General features: G+C 43.0%; 1 protein-coding gene across 1 annotated transcript in view; it reads left to right on the forward strand.

The window, feature by feature from the left end:
- Positions 1–5253: 5253 nt before the first annotated feature.
- The window catches only part of DNAH9 (dynein axonemal heavy chain 9), a 340864-nt gene continuing 331665 nt past the window's right edge, over positions 5254–14452 (forward strand). Inside the window, exon 1 of the mRNA XM_007522773.3 lies at positions 5254–5724. Within this exon, the coding sequence (XP_007522835.2) occupies positions 5317–5724 (408 nt within the window). The 5' untranslated portion in view covers positions 5254–5316. The remainder of the gene's footprint in view (positions 5725–14452) is intronic.

Raw genomic sequence — 14452 nt, forward strand, 5'->3', positions numbered from 1 at the left:
CCACAGGCCACATGGCCACAGATTCACTCATTCAAAGTCACCTTCTGATCACAGAAGAACACACCTTATCACACACTCCGTCACACACCTCAGACCCCAGACAAGAGAAATTCCAAACTATATGGCCTTTTGATATCCATCTTCTCTCTGTCTCACCCTACGGGTTTAACCCCTATGCTTCTCTCAAATAACTTTGGATAATTAAGTTGCTTGTGTTATGGAGAATAACTGTCTTGTATCTCATCAATTCCTGTCATACCAGCCCCCTACCTTAGGGGCATGCTGACTGTTAAGAAACCTGTAATTTCTGTCATATTTCAACAATAATTACCTCCATTGCTTTTCTATTTCACTCATGTCAATTTTGCTAATAAACGGACTCTAGGATTCTGGGACTCGAAGGACTCAGATTCTAGATTCACGCTAAGAGTCCCCTGGTGTCTTTTACTTCGTGTCACCCCTGTCGTGAGCGAGAAAGAACCAGCCCGTTACCTTTCCCCTGGAGGCCACCCTGCCGGAGGAGAGAGACACCCCGAAAGAGATTGAGAAGGAAGGGGGTGATAGAGAAGAGAGAGAGACAGAGAGACACCTGCCATGCTGCTTTACCACTTGAAAAGCTTCCCCAGCACAGGTGGGGACCAGGGGCTCGAACCTGGGTTCTTGAACATTGCAATATGTGCACCCAACCAGGTGCGCCACCACCCGGCCCCTGAAAATCATTTCTTTACTTTGCTCCAGATTACTGCATAGTGTATGGCTAGCAAGCAAGCAATGCTATCATGTTAGGTTAGTATTTCTGATAAATATAGGAGTGATATATCAAGACTTCTTTTTCTACTAGAAATTATGCTTTTCAGATTCATCCATGTTGATGCATCATCACAATCTGTTCAATTTTTAATGCAATACAGTAATGTATTCTACAATAAAGTATGCTATGACTTGTCTACTCTGTCACTGATAAACATAGTGCTTTTCATGACCAATGTAACAATTAATGAACATATTAGTAAATTAATAATTAGCCCATGCATACTTATACATGCTTTCTGGATGAAGTCTTAGATATCCTAGATTACTGTTTTATACATGTCTTCAAAACATGTCACTCTCCAAGTCTCTGATTGTCAGAGAAATGCAAATCAAGACAACAATGAGATACCACTTCACTCCTGTGAGGACGTCATACATCAGAAAGGGTAACAGCAGCAAATGCTGGAGAGGGTGTGGGGTCAAAGGGACCTTCCTGCACTGCTGATGGGAATATCAATTGGTCCAACATCTGTGGATAGTAGTCTGGAGAACTCTCAGAAGTCTAGAAATGGGCCTACCCTATGATCCTGCAATTCTTCTCCTGGAGATATATCCTAAGGACATAACACACCCATCCAAAAAGATATATATCTATCTATCTATCTATCTATATATATATATATATATATATATATATATATATTCTTAGCAGCACAATTTGTAATAGCCAAAACCTGGAAGCAACCCAAATGTCCAACAACAGATGAGTGGCTGAGCAAGTTGTGGCATATTTACACAATGGAATACTACTCAGCTATGAAAAATGGTGACTTGACCATTTTCAGCCGATCTTGGATGGACCTTGAAAACTTCATGTTAAGTGAAATAAGTCAGAAACAGAAGGATGAATATGGGATGATCTCACTCACAAACAGAAATTGGAAAACAAGATCAGAAAAGAAAACATAAGTAGAACCTGAACTGGAATTGGCATATTGCACCAAAGTAAAAGACTCTGGGGTGGGTGGTGGGGAGAATACAGATCCAAAAAGGATGACAGAGGACCTAGTGGGGGTTGTATTGTTATACATGTACAAACTACTGTATTTACTGTCAAATGTAAAATATTAATTCCCCAATAAAGAAAGAAAACATTTTTTAAAAAGTGTAGGGGAAAAAAAAACATGTCACCTAAAAAAAAAATTTCACCTAAGGCTTTTATTTAGTGGCTTTCAAAACAGCTGCAAGGAGACTAACAATACATACATATTACTTGCATTAAAGATTCACCTTTATTTTGAAAGATTTGCTATGGAAAGGCAAATTTTGATTCAATATCCATTAGTAGCTTCAAATGAAATGTCATTGGAGCATTTGTCAAGGAAGAAAAAGAATTTTAGGTTCTATCAACACACTGTCAACTGTTAATTTTTCAATGATTCCAAAAGACTTAAATTTTGTATTGGTTATTTGTGTGAACAAATTTCTTGTCAAAAATTCTGACAATTCAGAATTTAAAGATATTATTAAAAGTTTTAAACAGGAATTGTTTGGGATTAGTTCAAGCAAAAAAAATCTGATTCAAAAACAGTGTGCTCATGGAAGCAAGTTTCAAGTTCTCAATTTAAACATGGAGATGATTTCAACTGAACAATTACATAAATTCAGTACCTTCCTTAACATTTCTGCAGTTGGCAGGATCTAATCTGCCACCCAGTGATGCTTGTCCCCTGGTACAGAAGTCTTGTGTAGCTAGCTCCCTTTCACACTGAATAACGTGGACTCCTTTAACTAGTAGGATTTTTGAGGAAATGATGTGTCTTTTTTTTTTCTTGCTTCTAGGTTATCCCTGGGGTTCAGTGCTGGCACTACAAATCCACAGCTCCTGGCAGTCATTTTTTTTTCCCATTGTTTTTGAATAGGACAGAGAGAAGTTGAGGGAGGAGGGAAAGATAGAGAGGTCCTTGAGCTTGATAATATGTGCACTTAACTGGTTGTGCCACCACCAGCCCCTCAGATAGACACTTTCAAATTATCTTCTCCGACCCCTGTGTTTCACTCTTTACACTTGTTGGGATAGCAGAAAAGAGTAAGAGCTGTAAAACGGACAGGGTGGTGGAGATGGTACAAATTTACTTAGGAGGGTTTACATATGGGAGATTAATGATCCAGAGTATTCTCTCTCTCTCTCCCTCTCACTATATACATACATATATATAGTCAAGACTGTCATATTTGGAGGCCCTGAACATTAAAACAATAATAATGTCTTCCTATGCCCACAACAAAAACTCTAAGTCTGCAACATAAATAAGACATCTTCAACACCTCTGTTTTAACTTTGATTTCTCATTTGGAGTACCAATCATAAAATTTACCCTAAAAACTGTTTTAGTATCTATGCTTTGTTCCTTTTTCCATCATTTGTGTCAACTGTTTAATTCAGCAAAGATAAAAACACTCTTTACAAACACATTCATTTTTGAATGTCAACTTTTTTTTTTTTTTGATCATAGCCCCAGTGACTATGAAATCAATCATTTTCCCTTCCAGCTAAGAGCTTTTCCTGAGGGGCTCTTGTTAGCCTTTGATAAGTGCTAATTCTGTTAATATTCCTCTGATGCCCATTATAAGTAAATGTTTTATTTACCCAGGAACTCTGTGGTCTGTGGCTGGTGATTCATTTCAGACCTGCAGGCCGCATGCTGCCCACTGTGTCACTTTTCTTGGCATTCTGTATTTTCACTTTACATGTGTGCTACTGGTAGTGCCATTTATATTCTGGGCATGGAGAATTCAGTGAAGAATAAATGCTAATTTCTGAGGTCAGAGAGGTGCTTCATATCGTGAAGACAAGAAGCATAAATTGGACAGGATGGGGAGGGTCTGAACATTCTATATAATTTCTCTGCTGCATTTAAGGGCTGGTAGGGATGCCAGGAAAATAGTTGTGCTAGTAGAACAAGGCTCCCTGTTCCATCTCCCTGCACCACATGAACGAGATTGGTGCTCTGACTTCCCTCCCTCCTTCCCTCCTTTCTTGTCTCTTTCCCATTGGAAATAAAGCATTTAAATAACCAACAGCAATAATTTCTTCTTTAGAAGAAAAAACAAAAACGAACTAATAGGCCTGAAATCAAACTGAGTCTCTATTTGTCATATTAAACACACACTAAGAGTTATGGACAAAGCAGATGCTATATAATCTTGAATTTTCTGAAACTGATATTAAAATTCTGAAGCTGAGCTATCCAATATGACAGCTACTAGCCACATGTGACTAATTGCAAATTAATTAAAAGTAAATAGAATTTAAAATGTAGTTCATTAGTTGTGCCAGTACATTTCAGAGTCTCACTGAGGCGACAGCATAATGGTTGTGCAAAAAGATTTCATGCTTGAGGCTCTAAGGTTTTTTTTAAATATGTATTTATTTATTTTCCCTTCTGTTGCCCTTGTTGATTTTTATGGTTGTTGTTATTGATGTCGTTGTTGTTGAATAGGATAGAGAGAAATGGAGAGAGAAGGGGAAGACAGAAGGGGGAGTGAAAGATAAGACACCTGCAGACCTGCTTCACCGCTTGTGAAGGGACCCACCTTGCAGGTGGGGAGCCTGGGTCTTGAACCGGGATCCTTATGCTTTGCGCCACGTGCGCTTAACTCACTGCACTACCACCCGACTCCCGGGACTCTAAGGTTTTAAGCTCCATCCCTAGCACCACCATAAGCCATAGATGAACAGTGCTCTGGTCTCCCTCCCTCTCTTTCCTTTTTGTATCTCTTCCATTTAAATAAACTATTTTTATTATTTATTAATTTTTATTTATTGATTATTGGATGGAGATTGGAAGGGGGAGGGGGAAATAGAAAGAGGAAGAAACAGAGAAATAAAATGGTTTTTAAAAGCACTGTTCCAATGTCACTATAGAAAGGAAATAAAAAGTCCACTGAATTCCTTCCCATCTATGTTACGATCTGATGGTTTTAGGTTTGAAAATATTCTGGGCAATACTTTCACTCTCTGGAGACCTGTGAAGGAAGAATCGAGTCTCAGGAGGCCGGGTGTTTGTCGCACCTGGTTGAGCGCATATGTTCCAACGTGTAAGGATCTGGGTTCAAACCCTTGGTCCCCACTTGCAGGGGGAAAGCTTCACAAGTAGTGAAGCAGTGTTGCAGGTGTCTCTCTCTGTTTCTCTTCCTTTTTCCCTCCCCTTTCTCTCAATTTCTGGTTGTCTCTATCAGATAGATAAAGATAATTTTTTTTTAAAAAAGCATCGAGCCTGACTTCAGGCAACAGGCTCCTGGAAAGCATTTAACCTTCAACTTCCCTCCACCTCCAGCACCCTTTAGTCAACAAATTGCCTGGAAGCCTGAAGAAACCTCTCAGCCTGGTTTCCTAGCAACTGCGACGCGGCCCCGCCCCTCCCAGAGTGGTCCTCCGCCTACCTTTAGGAACCTGAGAGGGGCGGGGTCAGGCGTCCGCGTCCAATCGGAAGGCAGCGCAGCAGAGAGTCCCGGGCCGCGTCCCCGTTGCTAGGAAACCGCCTCGGCGGGTGCTGAGAGATGCTGAGCCTGGAGGAGCGCATGGCGCGGGCCGAGCAGAACGCGGAGGAGGAACCTGCCGCCGACCCGCGACTGCGGCTCCTGGGCGCCTACGTGGCCCGGAGCCTACGTCCCGCTGCGGGCGCTTGGGAGCGATGCACCGGGACGGCAGAGGCGGAGCACCTGCTCCGAGACTTTTTGGGCCGCAGCAGTGCTGAGGAGGGTCCGCGGCCGCTGCTGCTGGTGCAGCCCGGTCCTGGGGGCCTGGCCGTGCGAGCCGGGCTGGATGCTGGGCTGCCGCGGGCTAAGGGGCTGTTTTTCCTGCGCACCAGCCCCGAGCCGCCCGGACCCCGCAGCCTCCGCGGGGCTGTGCTGTGTGGGGACTTGCCCGCAGCGCCTCTGCAGCACCTGGCCGCGCTGTTTGCAGAGGTGAGGGCGGGCGGGTTGACCTTTGACCTGGGAGGAGGCGGAGGAGGTGGCGCCAGAGGGGAGGGATCCCGGGGAGGGAGCCCAGAGCTGAGGAACTGGGGCTTGAGTGGGAGGAGGGAGGGAGGGAGGGGAGCAGAGGGGTCGGGGAGATGTAGGGGTGGGGCTGATGCAAGCTAAGGAGGGAAGATGAGAAGTGGGGGTGGGGTGGGATGGGGGGAGGATTTCCATTAGAAATCATCCTGGGAATAAAAACAGTGCATTTCTTGTTGTTGTTCAATTATCTTTATGTATTGGATAGCAACAGCCAGAAATTGCGAGGAATTGAGAGATAGAGAGGGAGAGAGACACCTGCAGCTCTGCTTCACCGCTCCTGAAGCTTTCCCCCTGCAGGTGGGAACCAGGGGCTTGAACCCAGGCCCAAAATAGTGCTTTTTGGAAAAAGGACCAAGTCTTGGTTCCATGCTGGTCAAAGTCCAGGGAAGACTGGAGTCGAAAGAGTGCCTAAGGGGGTATGTGACAGGCCCTCCTGCAAACCTGGACTGGGGGAGACAGTGGGAAGTAGTAAATAAAGGATGTATAAGGTCAATGAGGGTCATAGGCAGTGTTGACTTCCAGAGGAGGTAAAAATAAAATAAAATAAAATAAAATAAAATAAAATAAAATAAAATAAAATAAAATAAAATAGGTGGGGTGGGTGGCGGACCTGGTTGAATGCACATGTTACAATACAGGAGGACCTAAGTTCAAGCCCCGCCCCTTCCTCCATGCAAGGGGAAAGCTTTGGGAATGGTGAAGCAGTGCTTCAGGTGTCTCTGTTTCTGCCTTTCTCTACTTCTCCCTTCCACTTGATTTCCTGCCGTCTCTATTCCATAAATAATAAAGATAATACATTTTTTTAAAGGAGGTGGCTTTGAATTTTTGAATAATTGTTAGGGCAGAGAGAAATTGAGGGGGAAGGGAGGAAGATAGAGAGGGAGAGGGGCCTAGAATTCTTTAATTTTTTTTTCTGTTTATTTCTTTTACCTGAGCACTGCTTAGCCCTGGCTTATGGTGAGGGGGGGGGAGGGGAAGAGGGGGGATTGAAATTGAGATTTTGGAGCCTGGGGAATGAGAGTCTCTTTGCATAACCATTAAATTATCTACCCCCAAAAAAGTACTTTTAGGGGGGCCAGGCGGTGGCGCACCGGGGTTAAGCACACACATCACAGTGCTCAGGCACCCAGGTTCAAGCCCCTGGCAGGGGACGGGGAAGCTTCATGAGTGGTGAAGCAGGGCTGTCTCTTTCTCTCTCTCTCTCTCTCTCTCTCCTGCCCCTCTCAATTTCTGTCTCTATCCAATAATAAATAAGTAAATATATATTTAAAAAAAGAAGAAGAAGAGGGAGAAGAGGACATCCACAACACTTCTTCACCACTGGTGTAGCTTCCCCCTTGTAGTTGAACCTGGGGGGTTGAAACCACATTTTTGCACAAGTGCAAAGTGTGTGCTGGACCTGGTACACCACTGCCCAGCTGTGGTTTGGATTGTTATTTCATTCATTCATTAGGCAACCACTTACCAGAGATCAGCCCTATGTCAAGGGAGAAGTTGGAAGTCCAGTTGGAAGATTCCAGCAGGGCATTGGAGTGGCCTTGAGCTCAGGGAAGACTGTCTCAGGAAAAGAGGTTTATGAATTTGCTCGTGTGACACTATGGCGGTAGCCTGAGATTTCAAAGGGAATGCTCAAGAGTGATCCTTGATACATGTAAACCATTCTGAATGAGAACAAACTGTGGGAGGCCCGTGTGTGTGTGTGTGTGTGTGTGTGTGTGTGTGTGTGTGTGTGTGTGTGTATGTGTATCTGGATTAAAAATTTTTTTTTCTTATTTATTTTCCCTTTTATTGCCCTTTTTAAAATTGTTGTTGTAGTTATTGTTGTTGTTGTTGATGTCGTCATTGTTAGGGCAGAGAGAAATGGAGAGAGGAGGGGAAGACAGAGAGGGGGAGAGAAAGATAGACACCTGCAGACCTGCTTCACTGCTTTTAAAGCGACTCCCCCAGGTCTCGAACTGGGATCCTTACGCCCGTCCTTGCACTTAGCGCCACTTGTGCGTTATTAACCTCATTGCGCTACCGCCCGACCCCCATGTTATCTGGATTTTTAATGCCCAAAGCGCTACAGATTGTCAAATATGTTTTTTAATTATTTATTTAATTTTTTTGGGTCAAGACAGAAATCAAGAGGGGGAAGAGGACCTAGAGACAGAGAGGGAGAAAGACAGAGAGATACTTGAAGCACCGTTTCACCACTTGTGAAGCTTCTTCCCTGCATGTGGGGATCAGGGACTTGAGCCCTGGTCCTTGTGCATTGTAGCATGTGAACTCAACCAGGTGCGCCACCGCCTGGCCCCTTAAAAGTAGAATTCTTTAATTTTTGTTCTGTTTATTTATTTCTTTTACCTGAGCACTGCTTAGCCCTGGCTTATGGTGGTAGGGGGAGGGGGGGGAGGGGGGATTGAAATTGAGATTTTGGAGCCTGGGGAATGAGAGTCTCTTTGTATAACCATTATATTATCTACCCCCAAAGAAATACTTTTAGGCTGTCAGTTTTATGATATTTTGTGTAATAAGCCTTATGGGGAATAAAAAAATAATAGAAAAGATTACACCCAGGAAATTCATCTTAGATTACAAACACTTAAAACTTATGATTGGAGTGGAAGGAAAATTTATCTAGTTTGGTCCCAATGATGGAATCAGATACTGGAGACTCTCAAATATGGATGAGATGTTTCCTCAAGTACCAGTTTTTTTTTAAAGTTTATTTCATTTTGTTGCCCTTGTTTTTCATTGTTGTAGTTATTATTCTTGTTGTTATTGATGTCGTCATTGTTGGATAGAACAGAGAAATGGAGAGGAGGGGAAGACAGCGAGGGGGAGAGAAAGACACCTGCAGACCTGCTTCACTGCCTGTGAAGTGACTCCCCTGCAGGTGGGGAGCTGGGAGCTCGAACCGGGATCCTTAACGCCAGTCCTTGCACTTTGCGCCACCTGCGCTTAACCCGCTGTGCTACCACCTGACTCCCAAGTACCAGTTCTTAAGTTGCTTTATCAGTGCTATGGACTCAGGGAAATTAGGTTTTTTAGAAGATAAGGAAGTATTTCAATATTTTAAATAATAGAAATGGTTTTATTACTGTGTGTTTTCTGAACCCCTCCCCGCAGAAGTTCAGGATTGGTCAAACCTTCTCATGAGTGATGCTGACAGAAAAAAGTGCTATTGAATTTAAAGGAGAGAGAGAGAGAGGGAGAGGGAGAGAGAGGAGTGATACTTATAGTCTGGAAGTCATATTTAGCCTCTAGCATTGAAACAAGTAATTAGGATCAATAGAGAGCAAAGTTACTTTCAGGCTATGAAGAATAGATTGAAAAAATGTTCAGAGATGGAGCTACATCTAGTTCATCAAGAGAACAGACAGCAGGTCCATCTCGGAGTTAAGTCATGGCCTTCTGTACTGAAAGAGCAACCCCAGCTTCCAACCTAGACTTTCTTCATTCCACTCTGCTTATTTCTTCTTGACGAAAGACATCATTTCGGAATGACCTGATTTATTGCTTCTTTATTATCTGTCTCTCAAGCAGAGGTAAGGGAAAGCCTTCGTGACTAAAGTAATCCACAGGCAGAGAGGCAAGTGGGTAGTCGTGGCACATGGTTAGGTCAAAAATGTTCCATTGTGGAAGCTTTTTGTGCATTTTGACCTCTTAATTGTGTGCCATATAAATGTGTTATCTATTTTAAAATCTAAATAAAATATCTCAGAAATACTTCTAGGCTTTTACTAGCACTTCCTAAAATCTCTAATCTCAAAATTTAGGCTATATACCCCTCTTTCCTACTATGTCCCCCATCTACTTTTTTTTTCACACTCTGAGGCTTATTTACTCTCTCTTTCCCCTGCCAGTCTTATTCTTCCTTTTATTATTTTTATTAATGATTCAACAATGATTAACTAGATTGTAAGGTAACATACAATTCCTACTACCACAGTTCTGTATTCCATCCCCTCCATTAGAAACTTCCCTATTCTTTATCCCTCTGGGAGTATGGACCCAAATTCTTTTTCCTCTTTCTGTTTTTAAATAGTAGTTTAATAAAATTAACAAGAGTTAAGACAACAGGGTTTACAAATCCATACACTTCCCACCACCAGAGTTCTGTGCTCCATCTCCTCCATTGGAAACATTCCTTTTTTTTTTTTTTTACCCCTCTGGGAATATGGACCAAAATTCTTTTTGTGGTGCAGAAGGTGGAAGGTCTGACTTCTGTAATTGCTTCTGCTCACTGGAGCTCGGTGCACTACAAATCCATCACTCCCAGCAGCATTTTTTTTTCCCCTGCTTTTCTGATTTTTACAAGGTGGAACAGAGAGAAATTAGGAGAGGAAGGGGAGATGGAAAGAGGGAGAGAAAGATAGAAGTCTGCAGACCTGAAACAGACACTCTGCAGTTGGGAAACAGGGGCTGGAACCCAGCTCTTTGCTCTTGGTAATATGTGTGCTTAATCCAGCGTGCTACCACCTGCCCCTGCCTGCCAGCGGTCTTGACCACTCTTCTCTCCTAGCACCTCTGGATCCACTTAGCTCCCCTCTGCACCATCCTACTCAGCTTCACAATAGCCTAAAGATTCCACCTGCTGGAGAGAAGTCTTTCCATGTTGTGTCTGTGTAAGCACAAAGGTGAGGGCTAGGGGAGGGTGATGTTAATGAGGAAAGAAAACCATCGCAGTGGCTTCGCTACTCTGGCCGACCTTCTCAGATAGAGACAGAGAGAGGACGGACGATACCATAGCAGGGTTAGTGAAGCAGTTTGCTTGGGCTGTATGCTACTTTGCCGTGGTGTGCACAGATCAATTTTAAGCTGGGCCCCACCTCATCGAAGGGAATTTCAGTGCTGTGTTCTTTTTCTGTGCACACATTTTCTCATCTCCTCTTTTCTTCTCCCTCTCTTTCTCTCTCTCAGGAAAGGAAGAAAGGAAGGAAACAGTATGAAGCCTTTTCCAGTGTGATGGGATCCAGACTTAGTCACACAGGATAAAACAGCCCCCTTCCCTGTGACCTTTTACAGCCTGAAAGCTGTGATTATTTTTTTTTCCCATTAGACTAGTAATACTAGATTGTTTTTTCAAATGCCAGAAATATTTTCAGCAGAGAATTGAAAACATTTAGAAACCAGTTTCCCTGCTCCCTTTCTTCTTCCTCCCAGTCATTGAACTCACTGCTGTCAGGCTATTTTGAGTTCTGAAAACTGTGTGCTATTTGGAAGTTCTGTGTATTATAGGAGGAGCATGGGATTTGGGGCCTGACACCCTGAGGGTCAAATCCTGGTTCTGTCCGATATATCAACGTGAAGTTGAGCATACCATCCCACCTCTGCATCCGTCAAATTACCTTGCAGAGAAGTGACATGAAAATTAGAAAATATATTTGGACACTTGAAGCAGAATATGTTATGTCCCAAGTATTCCATAAAGAATAAGAATTATTGCCATTTTTATGCCCTACTTAAAAATTTCCTAACCTCCAGCTATCTTCCCATTTCCATGAACATCGTTACAGAAAAATGTCCCCAATGTGTGTGTACTCTTGATAAATTCCATTTCTCGCTTATGTATACTCAGGGTCTTATCCTCAGATTGCATAGAGAAATTAAAGAGGAGAGCAAACGATGGCACACCTGGTTAAGTGCACACATTACAGTGCACAAGGACCCAGGTTTAAGCCCCTGGTCCCCACCTGCAGGGGGAAAGCTTCACAAGTGGTGAAGCAAGGCTGCAGGTGTCTCTCTGTCTCTCTTCCTTTCTGTTTCCTACTCCCTTCTCAGTTTCTCTCTGTCCATATTCAGTAACAAGTAGATAAATACATTTTTTTTCTCCAGGGTTATTGCTGGGCTCGGTGTCTGCACCATGAATCCACCGCTCCTGGAGGCCATTTTCCCCCCTTTTTGTTGCCCTAGTTGTTGCAGCCTCATTGCGGTTATTATTGCCATTGTTGACGTTGCTTTGTTGTTGGATAGGACAGAGAGAAATGGAGAGAGGAGGGGAAGACAGAGAGAGAGGGGAGAGAAAGATAGACACCTGCAGACCTGCTTCACCGCCTGTGAAGCAACTCCCCTGCAGGTGGGGAGCCGGGGGCTCGAACCGGGATCCTTACTCCGGTCCCTGCGCTTTGCGCCACGTGCGCTTAACCCACTGCACCACCGCCCGACTCCCAGATAAATACATTTTTAAAAAGAATTAAAAACAGAGAAACTAAAGAACTGCTGATGTCACAATTGACCTTCATTCAAGTATGTCAAAGGGGCTGTCTGTTGCACCTGGCCTCAGCTCAGTGACTTTCTAAATAGACTTGAGATGAATTATCATCTTGGATTTCACACGCTGGAACCAAGTATTCTATTTCATATCTGCACAGATTTATCAATCACATGTGGAACCCAACCAATCCTATGAGTCCATATTTCCTTTATATGATTTAGTCAGTAGTCCTTATCACATTACATCACCTTCTGTTTTTATTTTATCATTATGCCAAGGAGGTTAATGATTTATAGTATAGGTGTTGACATAAGCATAACTTGTCATCTACCTTTTTATAGATGTCTGCAGAACACTCTCACTGCAGCTTAAGTCCTTCTTATAGTCCCTTTCCATTAGTTGTGAACTTTGAAACACCAGAGATTCCCAGTGGATTATTTATACTAATTACTTCTCTTTAAGTTGCTAAAGCATAAGGACCGGCGGAAGGATCCTGGTTCAAGCCCCCGGCTCCCCACCTGCAGGGGAGTCGCTTCACAGGCGGTGAAGCAGGTCTGCAGGTGTCTATCTTTCTCTACCCCTCTCTGTCTTCCCCTCCTCTCTCCATTTCTCTCTGTCCTATCTAACAACGATGGCATCATCAACAACAACAATAATAACTACAACAACAATGAAAAAGAAAACTCAATTTAAATTAGCTCAGAAAAGTCAAAAGCATTTTGGTATAATAACTCACCAGGATATGGTCTTATTCCATCTATAAACTGTTTTTTTCTTCCATATTGACTCTATTCTGTAGTGAACAATGACCTCCAGTTGTTTCATACCATAGAAAAAGAGAAAAACCTCTTTTCCTTAAAAAATTCAGGTAATAGACTTAGGCTTAATTCTCATTGGTTCATATATATATACCTATGCCCGCTTCTGGAAACCAAAGAGGTGAGGACTGTTTTTGGACGACTAAGATACTTTTCTTACTTTTTCCAGATGTTACATCATACCACTTATAGATATGGGGTATCATTCTTACCTGCATTTGTCTTCATTTTTGCCTCTTTGTGACTGTTTCAATAACTTTTTATTCATCCTTATGATGTGGGAGGAGTTCCCATCTTAAGGTTAAGGGAATGGTTGAACATATTACAGTAGACAAGTAAAATGACAATAGTTCATCAGCTTTAACAATTGTGTATATATCACAGCTTTTTTAGCCTCTCATCTGTCCTTGGGGATTTGGGTTAGTGCCAAGTTTGGATTATTACAAATTCTGCTGTTATGAGCATACGTGTCTTTAGATGGTTGTATCCCCTTCCTCTGAATATATCCCCAAGAGTGGAATTGTTGGATCATAGTGCAGGTGCATTTCTAGCATTCTGAGAAATCTTCAGACTTGTAGAGCTTGAAGGAATCATGTTAAGTGACATAAGCCAAAATGAGAAGGACAGACACCAAAAGATCTCACTCAAAGGTGACACTTAGGAAACAAAGACAGCAAGGAAAAGTCCAAAATGAAACCTGGACTGGGTTTGATGTCTTACACCAAAGAAAAGTCCTCTCAGCAAAGAGGTTGAGGGAGGAGGTGGGGGAGGTTCTTTGGGGTCCTGGTGGATGATGGTGGAAAAGCATTTAATTGGAGCTGAGAGTTATTTGCAGACACCTGTCATAGGGAGATGAGAGACTGGACCCTGTGTCAACAATTGTACTATAAAGCATTAAATGCCCAGTAAAGAACAATGAAAAAGAGAGGCTGGCCGTGGTTTAGAGTCACATTTACGCACAGCACAGATGAGCAGGATGTCAAACTATGCAGGGTCACCTGGGGGGCTGCCCTTGGGAATAGAATGAATAACCAAGGTCTGTGAGAGGTGAGCATCCCAGTATGAAGAGAGGATGGCACTCCATGGTTTCTGTAGCAGGGGAGGTTAGCTTGTTGGGAATTATTCCACTGGCTGATAGGGAACTGAAGCTCACTACTCAGCGACTGTGCCAGTTCCTCTTGTTAGGGAGAGCCTTGAATTAGGAAGCCTTCTATTCAGAAGCAGAATGCGTAGGGGAATCTGTGAGTAGTCTAGTCAAAATCAAAGCACTCTTGATTTTACTAGATGCCAAGGCTGCAAACACCTATTGTTGGATCTTAGTATTTGGCCTTATACATTGGTCGTCAGAGAAATGCAAATAAAGATGACACCTTAACTCTTGTGAGAATGTCTTACGCCAGAAAAGATACAAACAACAGATTCTGGAGAGACTGTGGGAGTAAAGGAACCCTCCTGCACTGCTGGTGGGAATGTCAATTGGCCTATCCTGTGTGGGGAGCAGTCTGGAGAACTCTCAGAAGGCCCTGCCCTATGACCGTGCAATTCCTCTCTATCCTAAGGAAATAAACACATCCATCCAAACAGATATATGTTCATCGCAACACAATTTGTAACAGAC

This window comes from Erinaceus europaeus, chromosome 12 (genome assembly GCF_950295315.1).
Source record: "Erinaceus europaeus chromosome 12, mEriEur2.1, whole genome shotgun sequence".
Lineage (NCBI taxonomy): Eukaryota > Metazoa > Chordata > Mammalia > Eulipotyphla > Erinaceidae > Erinaceus > Erinaceus europaeus.